The sequence below is a fragment of the Myotis yumanensis genome, unplaced genomic scaffold (assembly GCF_028538775.1).
Source record: "Myotis yumanensis isolate MYYU_CA2020_CCGP unplaced genomic scaffold, mMyoYum1.0.hap1 SCAF_1, whole genome shotgun sequence".
In the NCBI taxonomy this organism is placed as follows: Eukaryota; Metazoa; Chordata; class Mammalia; order Chiroptera; family Vespertilionidae; genus Myotis; species Myotis yumanensis.
The window spans coordinates 186,150,848-186,165,461 of record NW_027223752.1 but is presented as its reverse complement, the minus strand read 5'-3'; the positions used below and the strand labels follow the sequence as shown (position 1 = coordinate 186,165,461).

Sequence of the window (14,614 nt, the reverse complement as noted above, 5' to 3'; positions counted from 1 at the left end):
TAATTAAAGTGTTTGAGAATTTATTTTTTTATTTAAACAGGCAGAAAAGATAGCATCACAAATGATAACAGAAGGACGTATGAATGGATTTATTGATCAGATTGATGGAATAGTACACTTTGAAAGTAAGTTTTTTTTTGTTTCTGTCATAATGAAATGTCAGTGAGGTGTTATATATTTACTAGAGACCCGGTGCATGAATTCGTGCATGGGTGGGGTCCCAAGGGTGGCCTGCAGGGATCGGGCCGAAACCTGCAGTCCAATGCCGCCTGCAGCTCCTACCTGCCGCTCCCACTCATCCTGGCCCCATTGTGCCTGCTGCGGGCTTGCGCTCAATCAGTCCTGATTGGGAGAGGCTTATGCTGCTGCTGCAGCAGTGCTTGCCAGCCATGAGCCCTGCATCTGGCACCTTCCCAAGGGGAGTGGCCTGCGGGATTGGGCTGAAACCGGCTCTCCGACATCCCCCAAGGGGTCCCAGAGTGTGAGAGGGCGAAGGCCAGGCTGAGGGACCCCACCTGTGCACGATTGGGCCGGGGAGGGACCGCAGAAGGGCTTCAGGGTGTGTCCAGCCCATCTCACTCAGTCCTCATCGGCCAGACCCCAGCAGCAAGCTAACCTACTGGTCAGAACATCTACCCCCTGGTGGTCAGTGCACATCATGGTGAGCCAGCCATTGAGCAGCCTTAGCATTCATTAGCATATTACGCTTTGATTGGTTTTTTAGTTCTGCCTTTTGGTCTATTTGCATATTACTCTTTTATTATATAGGATGATTAAAACATGTTGAGCAATTTCCTTTGACCTAGACTCTTACTACTGGAATAGTCTTCTTTCTCAGAGAAGTAATTTAAGATATATGTTTTGTGAGCTTACATTAATGCAGCATTTTCTATGCTGTAGAAAAATTTGAAACTGGAATTGTCATCAGTTCGTTCATTTACTCATCAAACGTTTATTGAGTGCATACCATGTAGCAGGCATGTAGAGATGAAAGCTGCATTTCCTATTCATTAGACTAATGGAGGCAGGCAGGTAAGTAGACCTCTTGACTTTCTCATTGTCTAATACCTCCTCAGCCCTGGTTCCTATCTCATTTACACTGTGGACTTTGCTGTGCCCACAACCAGTCCACTTGTAAAATTTTAGTTTGAAATATCTCACTCTGACCATAACCATTTTCCTCTCTTTATCGTCGTCTGTCTCAGTTATTTCATTTTAACTCTTCCTTGACTGCATTGAAGCCTCTCATCTGTTGACTTACCTTTTGCAGTCAGCCCAGCCCTTTTTTGTCTTTAATGCTCTTCCTGTCCATTACTCTTTTACAGATACCCTAGAGCACTTGTCTGTTAACTTTTTGTTCCAGCTGTCCAGCAAAACTTCATCTTGAATGAACCCATTCCATTTTTCCCATACTTGAGTAGCTAACTAATGTCGGAGAAGAGTCAGAGCACCAGACAAATTGAACACCACTGCAAATTCAGGGTCATGGGTTCTCAACACTACCTGGGATTCTTGATACATTTCTTTAGTCAACTCTTTCCTACTCTGCAGTGATTATTTCAGATTTCATTTTTCTTAAATCTCTGACTTTTCTCCTTCTATCTCAGCAGAGAACCTTGTTTCCTATTTCACAGAAAAAAAAAAAAGGTATCTGTGTGAAATTATCTTCTTTATCAGATTCATAAACTTGTAAGTATTAAATGGAGATCTAATTCTTTTCTTCTTTCATGTTATACCGGAGATGGTTTCCACCTCCCTCTCCAGTTCTTCCACTTGTGCTTTGGATCCCTTCTCTGACCTCTGCCACAACCCCCACTTCCCCAACATTTTTAGGAACCTGAGCTTAGCAGTTATTTTTTCTGTTTTCATCTTTTCTTTTTCTGTTGGCTTCTTTCCATCAATTTTAAACATACTTGGGTCTCTTCCATTTTAACAAAAATCCTATTACCTCTCAAGCCTCTTGACTTTTCAATATATCAAATAGGATTGATCATTTACTTCTTCTTAATATCTCCTGCCCTACCCCCATCATCTTGACTCGGTCATCTTCTGCTTTCTCTCCTACTTCTCCAGGTATTCTTCCTAGTCATCTTTGTAGATTCAATATTTAATGCTATACATTTAAATATTGGGACGGCTTGGGTTTACATCTAGGCCTTTTCTTCTCACTCTACTAAGTTTCCCTAGGCAATCTCATCTATTTGCATTGATTCAGTTATCATCCCTATGCAGGCAACACTTACATATACTTTTCTGGGGTAAATCTCTGAGTCCCAGATGCAGTGCTTCTAATTGATTATTAGGTTCTTCTCACCGATTACATCATGGGCATCTCAGAATGAACATATTCCAATATGAATTCATTATCTCCCCTCTCTGCCTGCCTCCCACAACAACCAACCAACAAGCCATCCAGTAACCACATTGTTCACTTTCTCCAGCCTTCCTTTTTTAAATTTTAATTTATTGATTTTTGGAGAGTAAGAGGAAAAGAAAGAAACATTGATTTTATGTTCTACTTATTTATGCATTTATTGGTTGATACTTATATGTGTCCTGACTGTGGATCAAACCCACAACCTTGGTGTGTTGAGACTATGCTCTAACCAACCAAGCTACCTGGCCAGGGCCTCCAGCATTCTTTGTCCTTGATCTTACCTCTTCTTTGCTGCCCAGAATCCTTTCAATTTAACCTCAGAGGTGCATCTGAAATCACATACCCTCCTTCATTTCTTATTGTCACCAGCTTATTCTGAACCACCATGACCTCTTTTGGGCTTGAGAAATAGCTTTTAACTTATTTTTCTCATATCTATAATTGCTCCTTTCTAGTCCAGCTGCCTTAATATAGCCAAAGTGATCGTGATCTTTTAAAAATGCAAACAGTGCTAACCAGTGTGGCTCAGTTGATTGAAGTGTCGTCCTGTGCACTGGAAGGTCTCGGGTTCGATTACCAGTTAGGGCACATACCTAGTTGCAGGTTCAGTCTCTGGTCAGGACGTTTGGGAGGCAACCGATCGATGTTTCTCTCCTTCTCTAAAATCAATTTAAAAATGCAAACAAACAAAAGAAAGTATTAAATTACTCTCTTTCTTGGTACTCTTATGAGTGATTTCCCATTGCTTATATAACAAAGTTCTACAAAGTCTCTAAAGCAGCAGTTCTCAACCTGTGGGTCGCGACTCCTTTGCGGGGGAGGGGGGGTCGAACGACCCTTTCACAGGGGTCGCCTAAGACCATTGGAAAACACAAGTGTAATTACATATTGTTTTTGTGATTAATCACTATGCTTTAAGTATGTTCAATTTATAACAATGAAAATACATCCTGCATATCAGATATTTACATTACGATTCATAACAGTAGCAAAATTACAGTTATGAAGTAGCAACGAAAATAATTTTATGTTTGGGGGTCACCACAACATGAGGAACTGTATTAAAGGGTCGCAGCATTAGGAAGGTTGAGAACCACTGCTCTAAAGGGTCCTACATGATTTTTTTTTTTTTTTAGCTTTCTCTTTCTAATCCCAATCATAAAGGTCTTTTTGTTGCTTTCCCCCCCAGTATTGTAAATTTCCCCCCACATCAAACATTTTTAAATGATCACTCTTCTTTACATCCAGTCTCCAACCAGCCATCAAATTAAATTAATGTATACCAACTTGTTTTTTATTTTGAAAATTCTAATTTTGTCCTGTTTAGAAAGCAAAACAAAGAAAATGGGATTGTCTTTGTAATTTAAAACATTTTACATATTGTTAGGAAAGGACTGATAACTCATTATTTTATGTTCTTTATGAAGATTTATAGTTTTTTTCTTCATTAATTTTGTGCCCAGTTTTTGTAAAGTTTGGTGTTACTTTAAATGGGATCCCTTCCCCCTATTTTTCATTACTAATTTTATATTGCTCATATAGAAAAAAACCTGCTGGATTCTTGATGAGTTGGGTTTTTTTGTTTGTATGTTTATTTTGGGTTTAAATATTGAAATATTTATCCCTCAGAGTCAAGTAGAAACAGCCTTGAATATATAGTATACACACACTTTGAATAATTATTAAGATAGTGTTTATTAAAATGCATTTCATTTTCAAAATTGAGCTATCAGCTGTTAAAGTGTGTGTGTACATTTTTTGGGGTCACCTTGAAAATAGATTTATACTTTTCCCAGCAGATGGCAGTGTCTTATTAGCCAATGGTAATGAGACAGTTTTAGTGAAGCTGTCTTATTGTAGTTGTGGTTGTTTGGTTGATTGGTTTTATTTTGTTTTCACAAATAATAATCTGTGTGTACATGTCTTTCTGTTTGTTTCATACTTTGTGCCAGTGATTTAAGTGATTTTTTTTTTCTGGTGCTTTTCTTTATTACTTAATCAGCTTAATTTTATTAGACAAAATTTTTGGAGTAAAGTTTAAAAAATTCATACTCTGTATTTATCTCTAAACTTATATTTGCTGCGAATACAAAAGAGTAATTTTAGCTTTTACATTATTTCTTTTTTATTTAGCACGAGAAGCCCTGCCAACATGGGACAAACAGATCCAATCGCTTTGTTTCCAAGTGAATAACCTTTTGGAGAAAATTAGTCAGACAGCACCGGAATGGACAGCACAAGCCATGGAAGCCCAGATGGCTCAGTGACTCCTTGCAGAACTTCTGTGCACACTACATCTTTTTCCATGCTGTACAGATTAATTTCACTGTCTCCAAAGCATTTGCATCATGACCTTATGTATTTCAATCCCTTTTATGCTGGATTCCATTTAAAGAAGACATTATTAGAGCAGGAAGTACAAGCATTTAAAAATATGTAGTTCCCATATATTCAGGGTCTCTGTGTATCAAGCTAACTCAGAAGTTTTGAAAGTGTTTTCTTTAAACAGAGTAAGTGAAATATCTGTGGCTAAGAAGTTTGGGATTTGTGATAACTTTGTAGTCATGTAAAACTTAAGTGCTTTGTGCCTCTCCAAATGTGGTTATTCTAATAAATGGAGAAGTGAGCCAAATAAAGGTAATACTTTGTTTTAAATTAGTGAATAGTGTTTTTTTGTTTTTGTTAAACCTCACCCGGGGATATTTTTTCCATTGATATTTAGGGAGAGTGAAAAAGAGGGAGGGAGGGAGGGAGAAAGAGAGAAAGAGAGAGGGAGAGAGAGAGAGAGAGACATCAATTGGTTGCCTCCTGCATGAGCCCTGACCTGGGCTGGGGAATGAACCTGCAATCCAGGAATGCGCCCTTGACTGGGAATCGAACCTAAGACCCTTCAGTAGGTTAATGCTCTACCACTGAGCCACACTAGCTAGGGCTTCCTTTTTCCTTTTAATTAGGCAGACAGTTACACCATATGCTAGAAATGCATAATGCCTGTTCTCTAGCCATTCACAGTCACAGAGCCAATAGATAATACGTGTAATACTTTTAGTTGTACCAAATACTGGAGCACACAGTGAAGAGCTTTTCATTTGGCAGAGAAAATCAGGGAAGGCTCCTCAGAGAGGATTATTTCAGCTAGCTTTATAGAGAAGATGGGAAAAGGAGTTTCAGAAAAGTTTGTGGGTGACTATCAGTTTCAGCTCCAACATGTAAAGAGCTTGGAAATCATCACTTCATTCTCACAACAAGAAAAAAGCTGGGCGGGCTGAAAATCACGGCTTTTCTTAGATACACAAAAGAATTTAAGTCAGAGCAAACCACCACTCCAAAACCTGTAGAGACAGGCAAATAGAATCACAATAGAGGTCAGCTTTTTAGGAACAGAATCTGCTCAAGTTAGTAACCTGTGTGTACAGTGAAATGGTAACTGACAAGTTACGGGAAGCTGAGTGCGGACTAGCTGGACAGTTAAAACCCCGAGTGGCCACTCTTGGAGAAGCCCCCACGTTTTCTAGAATTGACCCTGATGATGTTAACTTTGATCACCTGGCTGAGGTAGTTGTGTCAGGTTTCTCCACAGTGGTTACTCCCCGCTCTTGTACTCCTTGGAAAGAAGTCACTATTACAAACCCACACTCAAGGGGTGGGGGATTCTGCTCCATCTCCTTGAGGGAGAAGTATCTACATAAATTACTTTGAATTCTTCTGTACTTCTGGGAGATTTCTACTCTCCCCTGTTTGTTTTTGTATATTTATGTATTTTGTATGGACTCTCATATTTTACACCGAGGGTGTAAAATACAACCTATTTTGTTGCTCAAGTATTTCCAGTTTTGTCTATTGGGAGTTTTTATAGTTGGTTCCCATATCCCTTTGTCTCTATTTTTAAAAAAATATATATTTTATTGATTTTTTACAGAGAGGAAGGGAGAGGGATAGAGAGCCAGAAACATCGATGAGAGAGAGACATCGATCAGCTGCCTCCTGCACACTCCCTACTGGGGATGTGCCCACAACCCAGGTACATGCCCTTAACTGGATTCGAATCTGGGAGCCTTGAGTCCACAGGCCGACGCTCTATCCACTGCGCCAAACCAGTTAGGGCCCTTTGTCTCTATTTTTAACATAAATTATATTCTTTGATATTGTCTCTTGATTCATTTTAGATATTTGTATATCTAAAGTTTTATTGTCAGTGAGTACTATAGGGTCCAAGCTAATGAGCAGAAGGGCCACCAAGATTATTTTACTTCAAAGATTCAGTTCAAAGATTCTGAGTTATTTCCCTGAGACCAAAAAAAAAAAAGAGTTCAGATGTCAGGATTCATTATTATGTACTCAGTGGGGCAAAAGTAGGTTAACACTTGTGAATATGAGAAACATTTCATTCTTGTACTAGGGGCCCAGTGCATGAAGATTTGTGCATGGGGGATGGGTCCCTCAGCCCGACCTGCACCCTCTCCAATAGGGGAGCCCTCTCCAATCTGGGAGTTTCTGTCTGTCTTTGCAATCATATGAGTGAATTGTCTGAGACCCCAGCCCAGTCTGGTTTGGTGCTCACAGAATAGTAGAGGTCTTTTGTTTTCCTTTGCTCCATTGGTGGAGATTTCCTAGAAGTTGCAAGATATCTTCCTTTTAATTTTTCCTTGACACTCTGACTTTACTTATGTCTCTTACCTTTGCTCTCCCTCCATCCCCCACAACAGTAACTTGCTCCAGGTTCACTCTGCTCTAGTGCAGGGGTGGGCAACCCTTGGCATGCGTGCCAAACATGGCACGCCAGTAACTTTTGCTGGCACTCGAAACCCTCTCTTATAATCTTCCATTTACAATTGTTGTGAACATGAATGACTTAAATGTTAAATTACAAGGAACTGGCAAGACACTTGATGTTATGTTTGGTTACATAAAGGCTTTTGAAAAGAAACTGGAAGTCTTTAAGAGGGATGTGGATGTTGAGAGATTTAGATATTTCCCAAACCTCAAGAGGCACATCAAAGACCTCCCAAAAGATGACAGAACAGACTGTCAAAGCCTTCAAAAGCTGTTTTTAAATATCGAGTCAACTATTGAGCAGTTCTCAAGATTTGCGAAATTCAGAGAACTGGAAGAGACAGCAAAATTCATGAGGTTTCCAGACAGCATGAAACTGGAGGAACTAAACTTACAAATGTTTTCATGGATAGACATGGCTGACTTTGAAATGCAGTTGATTGAATTTCAGAGTAGCTAATTTGGAAGCAGAAATTTATTGACCTTAGAGTTGACTTGGAAAACATTGAAAAAAAGCGATTAGAGACAGGAGTACCAGAGAGAAGTGTCGAAAACGAACTATTGAGGACTTGGAATGCCATTCCAGAAAATTTTTTCCGTTTAAAAAAACTTTGCAACAGTGTTTCTTTCCATGTTTTCATCCACATACGCTTGTGAATCTTTGTTCTCAGTGATGAATTTTGTTAAGTCTCGTAATAGGAGTAGCCTGATAGATGAAAGTAGTAGCTCATGCATATCTCTGAAGGTCACGAAATATAAACCTGATGTAAAATCTCTGTCATCAGTGATGCAGCAGCAAAAGTCCCACTGATAATATCAAATGGAGTCATAAAGTTTTCTGTCGGACTATCAGTGTACATGTATACATTAAAAAATAAATGTATTTTTCATCATATACTGTGTTTTTGTCACTCGAATGAATTTTATTATTTCTTCAAGTTTCTTCACATATGTACACCTTAAGAGATATCAAGTAGGTGTAACATGTTCTCAAAAAATTAGGGTTGGCATGCAGAAGAATTTTGAGTCAGATTTTGCTGGTTTTGGCACGCACTCACAAAAAGGTTGCCCACCCTTGTTCTAGTGTCTAGGAAATCCCACAATGTGTCTGCCACCAGAACTATGATTCCCAAAATTCCTGGTGCTCCCCGCGCTCTTGGTTTTTGCTTTTGGTCCAGGGGCTGCTGAAACGAAAAGGACTGGGAACTTCAGTCGCCTACAGGCCGGGCTGACAGGACCAGACACTCTAGTGGTGTCCCCAGGACCCAGGCTGCTCGGCACCTGCGCACATAGGCCTGGAGCGGCCGGGGGGCGGGAATGCCCCCCACGTCACCAGGGCAACGTGGCAGGCGTCCTGCCCTAACCCCTGGCTGCATGTGTGCTGCCCACAGGTCTGCCACAGTGACGCGGAGGGCATTCCCGTCTTGCCCCCAGCTACTCGGCACCTGCACACATAGGCCCAGAGTGGCTGGGGGTCATTCCAGGACCCCGGCTGCTCCGGGCCTATGCGCAGGCCTACAGGCTCAGAGTGGCCTGGGTCCTGAGGACACCCGTCCCTGAGACCCAGGCTGCTTGGTGCAGGCGTGTGCGCAAGCGGCTGCCCGTCCCTGGCTGCTCAGTGCCTATGTATACAAATTAACCCACCATCTTTGTTGGGTTAATTTGCATACTCCTGATTGGCTGGTGGGCGTTGCGAAGGTATGATCAATTTACATCTTTCTCTTTTATTAGTGTAGATTATTATTTATTAACTAGAGACCTGGTGCACAAAATTTTTGCACTGGGAGGGGGGTTCCTCAGCCCTGCTTGCACCCTCTTGCAGTCCAGGAGCCCTTGGGGGATGCCCAAATGATGGCTAAGCCATCAGTTGGACATCCTTAGCGCTGCTGCAGAGGTGGGAGAGGCTCCTGCCACTGCTGCTGTGCTTGCCAGCCCTGAGCCCAACTTCTGGCTGAGTGGTGCTCCCCCTGTGGGAGCGCACTGACCACCAGGAGGCAGTTCCTGCATTGAACGTCTGCCCCCTGGTGGTCAGTGTGTGTCATAGTGACAAGTCGTTCCACTGTTTGGCTGATTTGCATATTAGCTTTTTACTATATAGGATTACTGTGTTATTTCCCATACAAAGAACTATAAACCTAATTTGCCCAACTCTGTAGGTGTGGGTAGATATTTTATCCAAATTGCCTCATGTATTTATTTAAATAAACAATGTTGAAAACTATCTAACTTCACATCTTCACATCCTGTCCAGTCTGTGCTGTATATCACCATCAGATTAATTTTTCTAAAATGAACTTCTATTTATGTTATTCCCTTCCTTAATGACTGCAATTACTCCCCACTGCTTACCAAGTACATAGCAAATCATTTGCCTACTACTCATGACATTGCATGCCAAGGTCTCAACTCACTTCTTTTTCTTTTTTTAATATATATATTTTTTATTGATTTCGGAGACGAAGAGAGAGGGAGAGAGAGAGAAACATCAATGATGAGAGAGAATCATTGATTGGCTGACTCCTGCACGCCCCACACTGGGGATCGAACCCGCATGTGCCCTTGACCAGAATTGAACCTGGGACCCTTCAGTTTGCAGTCTGATGCTCTATCCACTGAGCCAAACCAGCTAGGGCTCAACTCCTTAAAATATTTCATTTCTCATTATTTTCCTACTGGTATAATATGTTCCCACCAAGTTGGACTTAAGCTCGTAGAGATGTTTTTCCTCCTCTATAGTTTTACAAATGTTGCTGATTAGAAGCAACATCCATTTCTAGTAATTAAAATCACATCTTGTGTCAGATCTTCAGTTTGCTTCATTGGATCCATTTCCATCTTTGTCGGCTCTGCTCTGTGCCCTGGTCAGCACGGACCTGTAACTACAGCAATATATTCCTGTTTCTTGAGATGCAACCCAGCAGCCCACTGAGAGGCCCGTATACAGAGAAGTTGAGACCAGCCCACAGCCCCATCGGAACACCCAGTTAACAGTCAGCACCAACTTGCCAGCCACCTTGAAAGAAGAGCCTCCCTGTCCGGCTGATGGTGCCTGGAATAGCTGTGCTCTCTCCTCTGAGCTCTGCCGAAATTGCAGATTTGGGAGCAAAATAAATGATGGCTGGTGCAGCCACCAAGTGTTTGGGTGATTTGTTTCCAGAAATAAAAACTGATAGAGCAGAGGGCAAACAAGATATTATAGAAGGACTTAAATCATTTTTTATTATGGAAGGGGAATTTGGCACTTGAACAAATTTCTTCCTGCTGATTACAGTCCAAGAAAAAAAATTGTAACTATGTATGGTGACAGATGTTAACTAGACTTAATGTGGTGATCATTTTGCAATGTGGGCAAATATTGCACACCTGAAACTAATATGCTATATGTCAATTATACCTCAATAATAAATAAATAAATAAATAAATAGTCTGGGGTGGGGGGAATGACTGAAAATTAAAAAGGGGAAAAGCAATAATATTTCCCCTATCATATATAATGTGACCTATCCTATCTAATAAAAGAGAAACATGGTAATTAGCGTACGACCGCTACCCTTCCCATTGGCTAATCAGGGCGATATGCAAATTAACTGCCAGCCAAGATGGCGGCCAGCAGCCATGCCCTGAAGCGAACAGGGAGGCTTGCTTGCTACAGTGACGGCGGACTCCAACGTTCCCCGCCTGACTTGCCAGCCTCTCAGCTGCAACTCTAAGCAACTATGTTGCAAATATAGAAGCTAAACAAAACCCCAGAAACCTGCTTTAGTCAGCCGGGCTTCAGCCAGCTGGACCGCAACATTGTATCAAATACAGAAGGTAAACAAAGGCCAGAGCCGAGGCCTCAGAGCTAAAGCTGGCCCAGAATAAAAAAAAAAAAAAAAAAAAGGAGCAGTTGGGAGCTTCAGTCACCCGCCAGCCTGAAAACGGCCCTCAGCCCCTCAGCCAGGCTGGTCAGGCACCCCAGTGGGGACCCCTACCCTGATCCAGGACACCCTTCAGGGCAAACCAGCTGGCCCCCACCTGTGCACCAGGCCTCTATCCTATATAGTAAAAGGGTAATATGCCTCCCGGCACCAGGATCAGCGTGACAGGAGGGAGCTCCCCAACTCCCTGATTGCCCAGTGGCTCTGTGTGTGACAGGGGCGGGGCCGCAACCTCCCTATCTGTCCTGCTCTGTTCGTGACAGGGGAAGGTGCCCCAACCCCCTGATCGGCCCTGCTCTGTGCCTGATAGGGGGGAGCTCCCCAACCCCCTGATTGCTCTGCGGCTCTGTGTGTGACAGGGTGCAGCGCCCTAACCCCCTGATTGGACCTGCTCTGTGTGTGACAGGGTGCAGCACCCCAACCCCCTGATTGGCCCTGCCCTGAGTGTGACAGTGGCGGCGCCCCAACCCCCTGATCGGCCCTGGTCTGTGTGTGACAGGGTGCAGCACCCCAACCCCCTGATTGGCCCTGCCCTGAGTGTGACAGTGGCGGTGCCCCAACCCCCTGATCCTCCTTGCTCTGTGTGTGACAGGGGGCAGTGCCCCAACTCCCCTATCGGCCCTACTCTGTGAGTGACAGGGGGGAGCTCCTCAACCCCATGATCGGCCCTGTTCTGTGTGTGACAGGGTACGGAGCCCCAACCCCCCTGATGGGCCCTGCTCTGTGCATGACAGGGGGCAGCGCCCCAACCCCCTGATCCGCCCTGCTCTGTGTGTGACAGGGGGTGGTGCCCCAACTCCCCTATTGGCCCTACTCTGTGAGTGACAGGGGGGAGCTCCTCAACCCCCTGATCGGCCCTGCTCTGTGCATGACAGGGGGGAGCTCCTCAACCCCCTGATCGGCCCTGCTCTGTGCGTGACGGGGGGAGCTCCTCAACCCCCTGATCAGCCCTGCTCTGTGTGTGACAGGGTACGGAGCCCCAACCCCCCTGATGGGCCCTGCTCTGTGCATGACAGGGGGCAACGCCCCAACCCCCTCATGGGCCCTGCTCTGTGCATGACAGGGGGTAACGCATCAACCCCCTGATCGGCCCTGCTCTGTGCGTGACAGGCGGTGGCGCCGCAACTTCCCTATCGACCCTGCCTTGAGTGTGACAGGGGGTGATGCCCCAACCCCCCAATCGGCCCTACCCTGAGCATGACTAGGGGTGGCATCACAACCTCCCGATCTGCCCTGCTCTGTCATGACAGGGGGCAGTGCCCCAACTCCCCAATCGGCCCTGCTCTGAGCCTGACCAGGGGCTGCACCTAGGGATTGGGCGTGCCCTCTGCCACCCGGGAGCAGGCCTAAGCCAGCAGGTCGTTATCTCCCGAGGGGTCCCAGACTGCGAGAGGGCACAGGCCGGGCTGAGGGACCCCCGTCCCCTGCCAAGTGCACAAATATTTGTGCACCCAACCTCTAGTATTTACATAAAGCACTTTTACAGTATCACAAACAAAATTCACCGTTTTCTATTTTGGGTGTGATGCCAGAGTTTGGAGGGTGCCTGTGATCTTCATATGTTCTTTTCTATTATACTGTTTTCTGTTTTACTTCAATTTGTTGTCTTGTTTCCTCCAATGTATGTCTTCGTATGTGCCCTTACATCTAGCATGCCCTTATAATTATAAAAGGTGTTCGATAACTGATTGTTAAATGATGAATGAATAAATGAGTAAACGTTATGATATTTATCATATGTATTAAACATATATATGTATCAGCAATTTATTTAATTCCTTGGTTTGTAATTTACTGCCCCCTCTATACATATGTAAACATATAATGCTTAATTTGGTGGTTTAGATGGATCATGAGAAAATTCAGACAAAGGACTGTGAATTGAAACAGAAAGTAGGATAGTGGTGGGCCGAGGTTCAGGGGAGGGGTTCCTAAAAAAAATATTCTTTTTTTTAAATTAATTAAATCTTTATTGTTCAGATTATTACATTTCTTCTTCTTTTTTCCCCCCATAACTCCCTTCCACCCAGTTCCCACCCCACCCTCCTCCCTCACTCTCCATCCACTGTCCTCATCCATAGGTGCACGATTTTTGTCCAGTCTCTTCCCACATCCCCCTAACCCCTTTCCTCCCCAAGAATAGCCAGTCCATTCCCTTTCTATGCCCCTGATTCTATTATAATCACCAGTTCATTCTGTTCATCAGATTATTTATTCACTTGATTTTCAGATTCACTTGTTGATTGATGTGTATTTGTTGTTCATAATTTGTATCTTTACCTTTTTCTTCTTCTTCCTCTTCTTTTTTTTTTTTTTTTTTAAATATATTTTATTGACTTTTTACAGAGAGGAAGGGAGAGGGATAGAGAGTTAGAAACATCGATGAGAGAGAAACATCGAACAGCTGCCTCCGGCACACCCCCTACTGGGGATGTGCCCGCAACCAAGGTACATGCCCTTGACCGGAATCGAACCTGGGACCTTTCAGTCCGCAGGCCGACGCTCTATCCACTGAGCCAAACCGGTTTCGGCTCTTCCTCTTCTTAAAGGATGCCTTTCAGCATTTCATATAATACTGGTTTGGTGGTGATGAACTCCTTTAGCTTTTTCTTATCTGTGAAGCTCTTTATCTGACCTTCAATTCTAAATGATAGCTTTGCTGGATAAAGTAATCTTGGTTGTAGGTTCTTGCTATTCATCACTTTGAATATTTCTTGCCACTCCCTTCTGGCCTGCAAAGTTTCTGTTGAGAAATCAGCTGACAGTCATATGGGTACTCCCTTGTAGGTAACTGACTGTCTTTCTCTTGCTGCTTTGAAGGTTCTCTCTTTGTCTTTTGCTCTTGGCATTTTAATGATGATGTGTCTTGGTGTGGTCCTCTTTGGATTCCTTTTGTTTGGGGTTCTCTGTGCTTCCTGGACTTGTAAGTCTATTTCTTTCACCACGTAGGGGAAGTTTTCTGTCATTATTTCTTCAAATAGGTTTTCAATATCTTGCTCTCTCTCATCTTCTGGCACCCCTATAATTCAGATGTTGGTACACTTGAAGCTGTCCCAGAGGCTCCTTACACTATCTTCGTACTTTTGGATTCTTTTTTCATTTTGCTTTTCCGGTTGGGTGTTTTTTGCTTCTTCGTATTTCAAATCTTTGACTTGATTCTTGCGATCCTCTGACCTGCTGTTGGGAGTCTGTATAATATTCTTTATTTCAGTCAGTGTATGCTTAATTTCTAGTTGGTCCTTTTTTTACAACCTCGAGGGTCTCACTAGACTTATTGAGGATCTCATTAAGTTTATCGGCAGTTTCTAGAAAATTTTTGAAAAACCTTTAAAGTGTGGTTTTCAACTCTATATCCAGTAGTTTGCTTTCCTCCATTTCTGTCATTTGTGTCCTTTTTCTTTGTCTCTGCACTTTTTATGCTTCCCTGTGTTGATAAAGTGGTTTTCTGTGCTGAGTGTCCTCTAGGGCCCAGTGGTTCAGCCTCCCCAATTACCTGAGGAGGACACTCTTGGTGCACCCCCTTGTGGGCTTTGCGCACAGTCTT

At 43.3% G+C, this 14,614-nt stretch overlaps 1 protein-coding gene across 3 annotated transcripts in view; it reads left to right on the top strand.

The window, feature by feature from the left end:
• COPS4 (COP9 signalosome subunit 4) overlaps positions 1-5,035 on the top strand; it is a 36,829-nt gene extending 31,794 nt beyond the window's left edge. For 2 of the 3 annotated variants that reach the window (XM_070393662.1, XM_070393653.1), the window contains 2 exons: positions 41-125; positions 4,511-5,035. In XM_070393662.1, coding sequence (XP_070249763.1) covers positions 41-125; positions 4,511-4,644 — 219 coding nt within the window. In that variant the 3' untranslated portion in view covers positions 4,645-5,035. The remainder of the gene's footprint in view (positions 1-40; positions 126-4,510) is intronic. The other variant, XM_070393668.1, reaches the window with a different exon arrangement.
• Positions 5,036-14,614: the final 9,579 nt, after the last annotated feature.